Raw genomic sequence first — 13907 nt, 5'->3', positions numbered from 1 at the left:
GGAGGCTGTCTAAAGAAACCCACAAAAGCCAACTGAAGTGTTACACAAACACATAGCTCTGGTATGCAGAGGCCATCTCAATCAGGCTTTACAGAGGGCCACGTGGGGTGCTATAATTCAAAGCACAGGCAACAGCTGTTCCTCCTGGTGGTAATAGGAGATGGGAGAAAGAATGACAGCAAGTGGACTTCAGGAATTTAGGTTCTAACAGCAACTAAAAAGGAAATCATCAGGGGAAAAAAGAAGAAAAAACAACAGGTGATATAAACACGGGGGAAAATGAACATCTCTTTTTAATTTACTGTGCCCTTGACACCTCATTCAGCATATGGGAAAGGGCTGGGATGTAGCTCAGCTGATGGCGCGCTTGCCTAGCATGCAGAAGCACCACGTAAAACCCAGAATGGCATGCGTGCCTGTCATCCTAGCACTCAGGGACTGATGCAGGAGGATCAGGTGAAAGGTAAGTGTTGGGGAAGTGGAGAACACTCGAATTCTCTGGTAGAAGTGTGTATCAGTACAGCTTTGGGAAAGCAATATGGCTATACATATCTCACTTTCTCTTTGTCTCTGTCTTCAAGGTCTCAGGGAGACTAGGCTGGACTCAATAGAGGAAATATTATGATGAAACGTATTATTTTGTAAAAACAATATATGCTAACAAACCATGATAATATATAGTTTTATAGAGCTGTGGATGCAAGGCCCTGTGTTTCTTTTGTTATCTTTGAAATCTTGTCTATGTACAGATGTACACAAATCTTAAAAACCAAACTTATAATTCTCTTTTTTGGTGGGAGGGCGTTCAAGACAGGGTTTCTCTGTGTAACCTTGGCTGTCCTAAAACTAACTCTGTTGACCAGGCTGGCCTTGAACTCACAGAGATCCACCTGCCTCTGCCTCCCTGGGGTGCTGGGATTAAAGGCGTGAGCCACCACCATCTAGCTAAATGCATAATTTTTAAGAGCATGGAATTAAGTCCTGTCTATGACAGCTGAAAGATAAAAACTGAAAGTTACTTAAATTCGAAGCCCCAGACTTGAAAATGTACCTGAGAGGCGGAGGGGGTGAGCACAGCTCGGCTCCGTCTCAGCATCCCTCCCAAACTGAAGATTATTCACCCTGATTGGAGTTCCTTGCCATACCTTCCTTGTTCATTTATCTGGTGCTTTTAGTCCAAGTTACGGGTTTTTTGCCTGTTGCACATCCGTGTGTTTTGAAGTTCCTTTGCTTCAAATAGATCCATTACATTCTATAAATACATAAGAGCTGTAAGTCATGGAAAGTGGAAGGACTTTTAGAACGTTTTTTTGTTTGTTTTGTTTTGTTTTGTTTTGTTTTTCTGGCATGAAGAATAAAAGCAAGTCTTTATAAGATTATGGATGGAAGACGGGATTGCTAGGGAGGATGGCATTGGATGGGGGCTGGGAGATGGATGGCGAGGTGATTCAGACAGCAGCACACGCAGGAATGTCTGTCCAGCCCAAGGTCAATAAGGCAATTATGAAATCTAACAGGTGTCTGTGTCTTATTATTTGTGATAGCGGGTTAGATAATACCATAATACCGCCATGATAATCATAGGGCAAATAATAAACGTTCTATAGCCCAACAGCCAATTATATATATATTTACTACCACACTGGCGCGCAGAAATAGTTCTCTTCTCCATGGGGCAGAAGGGATGGCGCAGCAGTTACCAGCATTTGTCCCTGCAGAAGACCAGGATGGATTCTCAGCATTCATCCCTGGTGGCACACAGCCATCCATAACTCCAGTTTCAGGGGATCCAACATCTTCCTCTGGCCTGCAGGGCACGGCATGCATGTGGAGCACAGCCACACATGCACACCAAACACTCATACACTAAACAATGAAATTAAACATAAAAAAGAAAAGAAGTAGTTCCCCCCAAGAGTTTCCTGGTGTTTGTAGCACTGTCTACACAACGCACTCACATACATTATCAGTTGAACCTTTACACAGAAGTCCCACGTGATTCTTGCTATTCTCAGCCTTGTCCGTGAGCTAAAATTAGAACTAAGCTGACGTTACTCTTCACTTGGTTACAACCCGGCAGGGGGTTTTAGTCATTTGGATCCACACTGGGGGGAAAAATCACGTGTGCTCTGTTTCTAGCTGAAAATCAGGGAGCTCTGGGCATGATGGCTGCAGTGTCACCCGATGGTAAGTGCTTTTCCAAAGCAATTTTCCTCCATTCCTTCTGCGTTAGTAAATTGCCAGTGATAGAGTCCCCACGTGAGTGCACCACTGTAGGACTGAACTTGAATTTAACTTATGAGCCTTTTATGAGGGTTGTGGTCACTCCATAATTGTCACCCTCAGGGACACAAGAGATAGACTTCCCTCCAGGAAAGAATTTAAGATTGTGTTTCTTGGCTTTTTTTTTTTTTTAACTTTGGGGAGCAGACTCACCACCGTCTCTCCCGCACCCTTAACCTCGCTGCTAGCCTAAGTGTTTTTCCTTCACAAAGAAGTTAGGTGCAGAAACGCGCTGTTACAAACTTGCTTTTTTCTGAAGCAGATCTGTGATTTTAGGGAAACTAATATTAGAGATGGCAAATATTTAATGTTTCCAACAATGAAATAAGTTAACAAATAAGAGTTTATATATAATAAAACGATACAAATACGGAGATAGCTTGCATTCTTTAAATATTTTAATTTTCTATTATTGAAGGTATTTAACATACACTCCAGTTTTATTGACATCAGAGACCACACACTAGAGGTAACATGTCCAAGCAGTTAGGTCACCAGGATGTGTTCTTCAAGGCTCCTTCCCTCCCTCCATTTCTCCCTTTCTTATTTTATCTGTCCATTTTTTCCTGTCTTCTTTCCTTCTTTTTTCTTTCTTCTCTGTCTTTCTCTGTCTCCCTGTCTCTCTCTCCTTTTTTTTTCTTTCTTTCCTCCCTTCCTACCTTCCTTCCTTCCTTCCTTCCTTCCTTCCTTCCTTCCTTCCTTCTTATTTTGGCAAGGTGTTATGTATCCTAAGATGGTCTCAAACTTACCATCCTTCTGCCTCAGCCCATCAACAGAATTTGCTATTATGCCTGACCCCAAGGTTTCTTGACTGCAGAAAGATCTCACACTCAGTTCTGGTTTGTGGGCTCCATGCACTCCTTAGAAATAGCACCCCTGTCCTAGTAACTTCCTGCATATTGCCAATGGCATAGCAACTCTCAATTTTCTTCTAACGGCTCCTTTCTGTTTCTTTTTCTGTCTACCTCCCTGCACCTTGAATAATTTTAACTGAAAATATGCAATTTAGACAGGATTTGCCAAACATCCTGGACCTGCCAAATGAAGATCTCCATGGGAAAGTAAATTTCCAGGAGGCACTTGTTAACTTATTATTGTTGTTATTGCTGTTATTATCATTAAGCTATTTTGAAAAACCATTGTTGGGGACACTTGTTCACATTTCATGCTGAAGGCCTTTTCTCCCTGTTAGAGTGGGAACGCACACACCTTGTATATCACATGTTCTTCAAAAACAGTTACAACCAATTTACAATCCCACCCATGCACAGCACTAGGGGGGATTCCTCTCAAACCTTCACCAGTACTTGGTAGAGTCAGTCTATTACAATCAGCCATTTAGATAGTTTATTATGGCTTAAGCTACAGAATCTTAAGGCTAAGTACAAATTTATGCTTTTTTTTTTCCCCATTTGGGTTTCCTGTTTTGTCCACATCATTGACTTTACTTAGTTTTTTTCTTTCTTCTTTTTATTAAATGTTATGTGTAAACAAGGGCTTTCGCCACAGCATCTTGATGCATACATGTAGCATGCTCTGGCCACAGTTGCACACTTCCTGTGGCCTTCTCTTGCTTCTGTACTTTCCTCCTTCTTCGTGGCCACTTCCTCCTTCCCAATACTTCTACTCTTTCTCTTAAAACATTTAAAAAGTTATTTGCTATATTATTTTGAAACATGTGTGTATTTCCGTACAATCGTATACTGCATATGTGTGGGTGTGCCTTTGGAAGTCAAATTGGGCATCGGATCCCCCACGAACTGGAGTTACAGGTGGTGGAAGCCTCATGATGTGGGTCCTCAGAAAGAGAAAGAAATGCTCTTAGTCCCTGAACTGCCTCTCTAGCCATCTTTTTTCTTTTTTTAAACAGGCTTAATTCATTTTCTTGTGTGAAAACCCTACGTTATAGACACACCTGGGCCTGGGGCCTCCGAATGTTGTCAAGTTCAGTGGCAAGCACCTTTACCCACGGAACCGTCCCGAAGGCCCCGGACTTAACAGCCATTGTTTAATCACTTCCTACAGGTGGATACAAGCCTAGTTGCAGGTTTTTGTTATCAGGAATGAGGCGGTGGCAAAGGAAGCAGATTGGGCACCAGTTTCTGCTCCTGCCACCTGGGCTCTTGTTTGTTTGTTTGTTGTAAATTTAATTTTATTTATATATTTATGTATCACCTGTGCTCTTTAAAGGGCTAGTTTCCTCATATGGGTATCAAAGGCAACAAAAATACTCAGGTCATATTTCAGATGGGTTAAGAATAAGGCATGGCACACATACATATGCAGAGTAGCTGGACTGCTGGTGTGCACCTGGGAGCCCACCTGCTTGGGGAGCTGAAGAGGAAGGGCTGCATCAGCTCAGAAGTTTGGCCAAACTAGGCATCACAGAGGACGCTGTCTCTGAGTGAAACAGTGAGTGAGTGAGTGAGTGAATGAATGAAGGAAGAAAGGAATGGATAAATAAATAAATAAATGTAGTTTTGGGAAGATACAGGCATCCAACAAACATTGCTGCTCATAATTGCTATGGTCCTCATTAATATTCTGAAACACCATGTTGCTTTTCTTCCTCTGGAATACTTAGGTCTTTTCTGATGCGGCCTGTGACTCAGCTCTCCAGAACATAATGAAGTAGATGACTTGACTACAATGTGGAAAAACCATGACAGAAAATGTGGTTTGTACTGGGGCCGTCCGCACTGTAAAGGAAGTCTGGGAAGAAAGAATAAAGAAACACAATGAAGACGTGAAGCGAGAGAAGGAGTTTCAGCACAAGTATGCTGTGACACTTTAGATTAGTGAAAACTCATAACCTCCTATTTATACAAAGGTCATTTAGCAAGAGTTTGACAGATTTTTTTTTATTTGCTGAAAACTCAAGACCGTCTTAAGAAATATTACATTTATTTAGGTATATAAATGTTTGGCTGCATGTAGGTCTGTCTACCACTTATGCACAGGTATCCATGGAGACCGGAAGAGAGCATTGGATCCCCTAGAACCGAAGTTACAGACAGTTATGAGCTGCCATGTGGGCGCTGGGAACTGAATCCGGGTCCTCTGGAAGAGCATCAAGTGCTCCTAATTACAGAGCCATCTCTCTAGCCCTGAAAATAGTCATTACAGTTTTCTTTATTATTATTTTCCCTGCATGTCTGTGTACCTCTTGAATGCAGTGCCTGTAGTGGCCACAAGAGGGTGGGTGATAGAACTCCTGGTACTGGAGTTACAGACAATTAGGAGCCATCATGTGAGTGCTGAAGATTTGAACAAAATCTGGTGCACAAAATAGATTTTAGAGGATATGGTGATTGCTTGTATGTTTGAATGAGTGGTCCTTGGTTAATGGAACTGTTTAAAAAGGATTAGGAGAAGTGGCCTTGCTGAAGAAGATGGGTTACTAGGGGTGGGCCTTGAGATTTCAAAAGCCCAAGCCAGGCTCAGGCTCAGTCTCTGTCTGTCTTTCTCTCTCTCTCTGCTGCTTGTGATCAGGATGTAAAGCTCTCAGCTAATGTTCCATCATCATTCTTGTCTGCCTCCAACTATGATGACCACAGACTAACTCTCTAAAACTGTAAGCAAGGCCCAAATTACTTTTTCTTTTCTTTTTTCTTTGTTTTTTGAGTCAGGATTTCTCTGTATAGCCTTGGCTATCCCGGACTCTTTGTAGACCAGGCTGGCCTCTAACTCAGTGACTGCTAGGGTTAAAGGCATGTGCCACCACACCCAGCTAAAGATTTTTTTTATGTGTTTTATGTATATGGTACTTTGTCTGCATGTATGTCTGCACACACATCAGACAGCTGTGAGCTGCTATGTGGATGCTGGGAATTGAACTCAGGACCTTTGGAAGGGCAGTGAGTGCTTTTAACCATTGAGCCATCATTTTCCAGCCCTAATACTTTCTTTTGTAAGAGTTGCCTTTGTCATGGTTTCTCTTCACCACAGTAAAACATTAAAGCAGGGGAAGGAAAGGAAAGATTTAGGCGGCCTGGGGGGACAGTTCAGTTGTTTAAGAACTTGCTTCATAACCTTGAGGGCCTGAGTTTGATTCTTAGTACTCACATAGCAAGGCCAGGCACAGTGGCACTAAGTGCCAAGGAGGCAGAGTCAGGAAGATCCCTGGGGCACATTGATTAGCCAGCCTAGTCTAATTGGTAAGCTCCAGGATAATGAAAGATACTGTCTAAAAGGAGGTGGATGGTGTTTTCTGAGGATGGCACCTCATATTGTCATGTGGCCTCTACACAGACGGGCACCAGCACACAGATATGCACCAAATGATCATGCACACACATGCTTTTGTCAGTAAGAAATTTATAGAGAAAGGAGATGTTAGGAGCAATAAGCAGGAAAATTGCATGCTGCACAGGCTCTTCTTCATCCAGGATAGGAAATAGCTTATCTTTTTACCTCTAATCTGCCTGAGCCAGTACTTGTAATTCCTCAAACTTACTATTATTTTAGTGCAAGTTAATCTTCCCAGCAAAGCGCATGCTTTGCTTAGTTGATGTAAAGACTAAATTAAGGGGACCTCACTTAGCAGGCCAAGGCAAGGTGTTCTCTGTAGGTTCCAGGCCAATCAGGGCTTCACAGTAAGACCTATCTCAAAACAATAATAACAACAACAACAATAAAACAGGAGGCATTACACATGGTGTTGTGATGGTCATCAGACCTTCTGGGTTCTGTGAATCTAAAGAAACCTGGTAGCACACTTCCCTAGCATGCATGAGGACCTAGATTCAATCCTCAACAATGACAAAAAAAAAATTCTATGGAAAGATTATCAGTTAATATTCAAGCACTTAAGTCCATCTTTTCCTCAGAACTTAAAATGCCAGATAAAGAAGAGGAAGTAACTCGAAAAGGACACTTCCCAAAGGAGTGACTGCTTTTACAAGAGGACATTTGTGGTACTGACAACATTTATAATTCTTGCAAAGCAGCCTTTCATCTGATTTCTAACATCACTGGCTCAGTGGTTTTTTTTTTTTTCAAAGTCACATAAAATCACACCCCTGCCTGTCTTTCTTCCCTTTAGCCCCTCCCATTTACCCTTTGCTCTCAAATTCATGCATAGCCTCTATTTCTTCCATTGTTTCATCAGACCTTTTTGAATGCTACCGTGTAATTTACCCATGAGTAAAAAAATGTTCTGGCGTCTTAGGCTAGTGCGGATCTGGGAAGACCGAGTAAGTTTAACTAAGCTGAAAGAAAAGGTCACCAGGGAAGATGGAAGAGTCATTTTGAAGATAGAGAATGAAGAATGGAAGGTAAAGAAGCAGTTTTTGACTGTCCACCCTCTGTATTGCGTGAAGATCTGAGAGGACATTCTGAGACTGTGGTCAAGACTAGGATAGTTAGAGATTTTCACTGGAATATCACAAGTGAATTTAGACAACATAAACAATAGAAAAGAAAGTAAAGCACATGAATTTTTTTTTCCTTTGACAAAGAGTCTATTTGTTCCCACCCCACCTAAACTCAAGTCTCTGGTTATATTTCTCTAAATTCTTCTTTCTTTCTTTCTTTATTTTTTTGAGACAAAGTGAAAACAAAACAGAGTTAAAACAAAAACAACTCATAAAATAGGCTGCAAGTGGTGGCTCACTCCTTTGATCCCAGCACTTGGGAGACAGAGGCAGATGGATTTCTCTGTTAGTTCAAGGACAGCCTAGTATGTACATAGGGAGTTCTAGGGCAGCCAGAGCTATGTAGAGAAACTCTGTCTCAAGCCAGGATTTCTTTGTGTAGCTTTTACTGTCCTGGACCCAGTAGACCAAGCTGGCCTTGAACTGACAGAGACCCACCTGCGCTGCCTGCCTAGGGCTGGGATTTAAAGGTGTGGATGCCCCACTTGGAATATTCTCATTTCCAATTATGTAAGTGCTCTTAAAATAGTCTAATCAACAGTCATCATAAGCCCAGGCTTCTATATGTGTCCATTATTGGTCAAAATATGCTATTTTTGCTTATTATAATATGGTTGATACTTGAAGGTTTAGCAATAATAATAAAAAAGAAAATAAATAATAACTTGTATAAAAGTGAGCATAATTTTTTTACAGTTAAAAAATAATAAAAGTCAAGGTTTTGGGAGTAGAAGTAGCAAAGTTCCTGGAAATGTTGCCCATTAAGAGAAAACTATCTGCCAGGCTGGTGCCGACCTGTAATCCTAGCTCTCTGGGAGGCAGAGGCAGATGGATCTCTGTGTTTGAGGCCATCCTGAATCCAGCACAGTCTAAGGCTACATAGAGAAACCTTGCCTCAAAAAAAAAAAAAAAAAAAAAAGTGACAGCTATCCTCTGTAAATCCCATAGTATCACAGCAGTGTGGTAGACTGCTAAAATAATTCAGGCAATGTAATGATTGTACACATATTTTTTTTACTTTAGACTCTCCCTTCTTCTTTACTGAAACTGAATCAGCTACAGGAATGGCAACTTCATAGGACCGGACTGTTAAAAATCCCTGAATTCATTGGAAGATTCCAGAATCTCATTGTGCTAGACTTATCTCGAAACACAATTTCAGAGATCCCCCGAGGAATTGGTAAAGAGGATTGCTTTTATTCCAGTGCTGTTTTATCTACCCACCAGTGTGCTTTCTCTTTTTTCTCTCTCTCTCACTCTCTTTCTCTCTTTACAGTTTCTCTCCTTAAAATACATGGAATAAAGTCTTATATAGCTTTGAATCTTGAAAAAATTTTAAACATTTCATCTAACTTAAGTCTTCAGAGGACCCAAACTTCTGAAATTATTAGGGGCGATAGATAACATTTCAATGTGAGAAGAGCTTTTGGAAACATTCTGTATATTTTGAAAACAGTATTTCTGCATTAACTATATATAGTAGAACACACTGAAGGCACAAAGAAAGATAATTCATCAAACAGCGGGACAATGTCCCCAAACACAAAATTGCTTAGGATGTAGTTTACTGTTTATGGGTTTTGTGTTGGAGATCAAGCCCAGATGCTGATGCACTGCAGGCAGGGACTATACCATCCATAGCCACCTTGATCTGGGATATGAAGTATAGATAAAGCAGAATGAAAGTACCACTGCCTCTCCCTTATTTAAAGATGGGAAGAGGGGCTAGCTAGCCTCCGTGGGAAAGGATGTGCTTAGTCCTGCAGTGACCTGATGGGCCAGGTTAGTATCCACGGGGTTGGGGGCGCTCCCCTTCTCAGAGAATGTGGGGGGGTGTAAAGGTGGGATTGGGGGGAGAGGAAGGAGGGGCCTGTGATTAAATAAATAAATTAATGAAAAAAATAAAGATGGGAAAAATTGTTTGCTAATATGCAAGCAATTTAAGTATGTAAGTAGCACTGAGTCCATTCGCTTCCTGTTATGTACTGCTGTTGTTGTTGTTGTTGTGCAGGTCTGCTCACCAGACTTCAGGAACTGATTCTTAGCTACAACAAAATCAAGACTGTCCCCACAGAACTGAGCAACTGTGCTAGCTTGGAGAAGCTGGAGCTGGCTGTGAACAGAGATATCAGTGACCTCCCGCTAGAGGTCAGGAAATCTAAATGTCTGTTCTGTTTTCATCTACTAATATTTTGCTTCTCAGGCTTGTGACTGTTGAAAAGAAAAGCCTCTTGAAACAATATTATGAATTTTATCTTAGAAAAGAAATTCTTAGTGAAAAGCATTTTCTACCAGAAGGCAAGTGTTTTATTAGAACAAACTCTACTTACCATAAAAGATTCCTCTATTGTTGTACCTGTATTGCATCATTTGATGACTGGATTTCTCTCTTTGAAGAGAAAACTGAGAACTTTATTTACTTAATTTAAAATTCCCACAATAAGGAGATGCCTGGATTCGACAGTGGTTATTCACATGCTTGCTTATTTCGGCCATGCTGGGGATTGAACCCGGGGTCTCATGCATGCTGAGCAGACACTCTGCTACTGAGTTACATCACCAGCCCTTGATGCCCTTTTGTCTGTCTGTCTGAAAATACTAATTCTCACACCTTAGCTTTCTGAGTACTAGGATTAAATGTCTGTGAATCTGAATCCATGTAATGCTTTTTTGAAGTAATATGTATGTGATTATTATGAGAAACAGATAATGAGGGAACAGAAAATCTCCTTATGATTGTTGTAGTGTGCTCCTTCTTGAAACAGAAAGACATAAATTCTGAGAAGTGTGCTTCATGATGGCATCCTAGTCTTTACCAAGTAAAATGCTAGCAGATTGGAAGCCTTTGAGTTAGTTGACAAAAACAGCTGTGTTACCTTTCAAACAAACTAATGCTTTTAGAACCAGCAAGAAATTTCTGTTTTTTTCTGCCTTGAAAGCAATGACTTTGGAAGACCAAAATTAAGAAAAATAACAAAATTAAAAACAAAAAATACAATTCCATTTTCTTACTTTGAGTATATAAGACTTTTTTTTTCCCAAACCACGGGGCGTGCTATCAGTAATAGCTCTTCCTCTCAGTTCGCTCTTGCAAACAAAGCATATGTGTTTCGTCATATGTTGGCTTTAGTTAATGAAAACTTAAGGAAAATGGTGATAGGGACAACTTATATGTGTCGGAAGGCCAGTATGTTTGTAAAACTTGTGATCTTGTTTCCAGGAATAGGAACAAGGTATGTGAACTTGGGCATGCCATTAGTCAGTTTCTTTACCTTAGATTCCTGAGGATACAGGTTTCTGTTGTGTGGCAAAAGACTTCTCCTGGAGATACACAACACACATGTACTCACCCCAGAGAGGATGCCCACAGCAGACCATAATACAGATTCCAACAAAGTCCAACTTGGTGGACCATGAGTTTTATTGTTAATTTGCCTGAATATAGGTGAGGTGCTTCTGAATACAGGAGCAGAAATAACTCAAACAGCATTACCGAAGCCCATCCCTACATGGGTGACAGCTCACTAACACTGGGAACCTGGGGCATACTGCAGAGCCTGTAGGAGAGTGCCTTTTCCAAGTGATAAAGTTGGTCTAAACTTTTTCCAGGCAGCTCAGCTGGTTTGTTTGTTCAAGGCAGGTGATCTGGTCTCAGACTTTTCCTTGGTTGTTGGCTTGTCTGAGAGTAACTCTCACCAGTCTTCATTCTTTACTCTTGGGAGGGAGGGGCCTAATAAATCTGGTCAGTTTCAGGTACTTCCTGGAGCTAATTTGAGTTGTTTACCTTGTTTAAGGAAGGTCCATGTAGGATGAATGTTTCAATCTCAGAAAAAAACTACAACTAAAATAGAAGAAAACACTATTCTGAGATCTTGACCCCAGGACCATTTAATTGCCACAGTGTGTCCTCTAAGTAGCTATGTGGCCTTGGACACACCCTCTTATATTAGATTTTGGTCTTCCCATATAAGGCTGTTAGATTATTATCATTTCAATTTCTATAATGAAAAGATTCTAGACAGGTGTGGTGGCTTTTGGGAGGTAGAGGCAGATAGAACTCTTTGAGTTCTCACCTAGCCTGGTCTACATAGCAAGTTCCAGGTTAGCCAGTGCTACAAAGTGAGACCCTGTCTTAAGAAAACAAAACCACACACACACAAAAGATTCTATTACTACTGAGGAGACAGCAAATAGAAACATATGTACCTACCTCATATGTACATGTACCTGTTAACCGTTTTAGACTCCACATTGAATTTCTTGAAATTTGGAAAAGCCTGAAACGATTTTCAAAAATGCATTTTTATTCTTAGCTTGAATTCAAAAGCTGGAGAACTGGCAAAATGGAATCATGCTGCTTTGTGTGTGTGTGCCATATGTGTGTGCATGCATGTGTATACCTATGTCTTTTATACGTATGTGTGTGTGTGTGTGTGTGTGTGTGAATGTATGTATGTACGTATGTATACGCCAGATATCCTCAGGTGAGTTCCCCAGTCACAAGCCCTTTGGACTCTCCTGCTTCTGCTTCCCAGCACTGAGGTTTCGGGGAGCACTATCACATCAGCTTTTTACTTAAGTATCGAGAATCCAAACGCTGGGCCTCGTGATTGCACTGCAAACTGCTTACCCACTAAGCCATGTCCTCAGCTCCCTCATCCTACTTTTTTGCACTAACTACAAAACACTGCATTTGTGTACTTCTTGGTGAAGGTGGTACAGACGGAATTCAAAAATCGAGAACCTTGGCCTCTAAGTAGATAGGCTGTTTTTGTTTGTTTTGTAAATATTGACCAAATTCTCGTATCTTAAAACTTTCAGTAGGATAAAGAGGGAAGGAATTTTGTGTCTTTGGGTCTGTAAACACCTGTGTTCATCTAAGTTACCAGCCATTTTATCCATAAAGCAGAAGTAATGACACTGCCTTTGTGTGGAGGCTGTCATAATTATTCAGTTATTTATGTGCAGTCGTGTGCCACTCACATAATCAGTTTTCTCAGATAAAAGTGGGGAGCAGAAGTAATTTCCACATTACTCTGACTACACTTTAAAACTGATGAGAGAAGCCGGGCATGGTGGTGCACACCTGTACCCAGTACTCTGGAGGCTGAGGCAGGTGGCTCTTCGTGAGTCTGAGCTGTAAGTTCCTGACTAGTGAGAGCTGCATAGTGATACTCTCCCAACAAACATTCTAAGACAGAGCCAAACCAAAATACTGAAAGGGTTAGGCTAACTTTGTAACCTATATGTCCTCTAAAGCCTATAGTTTTGAGTTTTAGGTCCAGGTTAAGCTAAAGCCTCTTAGTACCTTTCCAGAGAGTGAAGGAATGTGACCCTATCTGTGAGGACAGATATAAAAAAAGGGCAAGCAAGCAATGACCTTCACTCAGGGAAATAACGACCAGACCCTTGTCCTTGAGATAGCGTTTCTTAGCAACAAACCTAGACTTCTTCTGAGTAGCTTTTGACCTCCAGCCAAGAGCCAGCAGCCCTAATCTTCAAGGATGAGCTAACCACCCCCACCTTCAATTGCAGCTACATCCACACTTGGCAGGACTGGCCAAGCTTGAGCACCTAAGACTAACCAATTATCTTACTTTATAGCTTCCTCATCCAATCCTAAATTGCCAAAACTGCAACTTCAAATTTCCCGCAATTTTTCTTTTAAAAACCTAAAGGCCTTTGTCTCCCAGTGCCACTCTTTGCTGACCAGCAGGGGTGACCCCGTTGTACAATGGTTAATAAACCTCTTTCTTTTGCAATGAGTCTTGGTCTGGGGGAGTTTCTGGGAAGGGCGAGATTGAACTCCTGAGTTGTGAGACCCCAGGTCTTACAATACCGTATCTTAGTGTGTTATTGCTGTGAAGAGACACCATGACGAAGGCGACTCTTAGAAACAAAAACATTTAATTGGGGCTGGTTTAGAGGTTTGGTCTGTTATTATCACGGTGGGAAGCATGGCAGCAGGCAGGCAGACATGGTGCTGGAGGAGGAGCTCAGAGTTCTGCATCTTGATCTGGAGGCAGCAGCAGGGAGCAGTGTGCCACACTGGGTGCAGCTTGAGCATAGGGGACCTCAGAGCCCCGCCCCACAGTGACGCACTTAATCCAACAAGGCCACGCCTCCTGGTAGTGCCACTCCCTATGGACCAAATATTCAAACAAGCAAGTCCATAGGGGCCACTTCTATTCAAACCACCATAAACAGTAAGAGGAAATCTCAAATAAAAGAAAAGCAAGTTCAATATAA

At 41.4% G+C, this 13907-nt stretch overlaps 1 protein-coding gene across 1 annotated transcript in view; it reads left to right on the top strand.

Moving 5' to 3' along the window:
- Window positions 1-2074: 2074 nt before the first annotated feature.
- The window catches only part of Lrrc39 (leucine rich repeat containing 39), a 17861-nt gene continuing 6028 nt past the window's right edge, over window positions 2075-13907 (top strand). The window contains 5 exon segments of the mRNA XM_021642705.2: window positions 2075-2187; window positions 4868-5058; window positions 7454-7559; window positions 8682-8838; window positions 9670-9806. Of these exon segments, the coding sequence (XP_021498380.2) occupies window positions 4946-5058; window positions 7454-7559; window positions 8682-8838; window positions 9670-9806 (513 nt within the window). The 5' untranslated portion in view covers window positions 2075-2187; window positions 4868-4945.

This window comes from Meriones unguiculatus, chromosome 10 (assembly GCF_030254825.1).
Source record: "Meriones unguiculatus strain TT.TT164.6M chromosome 10, Bangor_MerUng_6.1, whole genome shotgun sequence".
Taxonomy (NCBI): domain Eukaryota; kingdom Metazoa; phylum Chordata; class Mammalia; order Rodentia; family Muridae; genus Meriones; species Meriones unguiculatus.
Note: the sequence above shows the minus strand (reverse complement) of the source record. Positions and strands in the feature narration are given on the sequence as shown.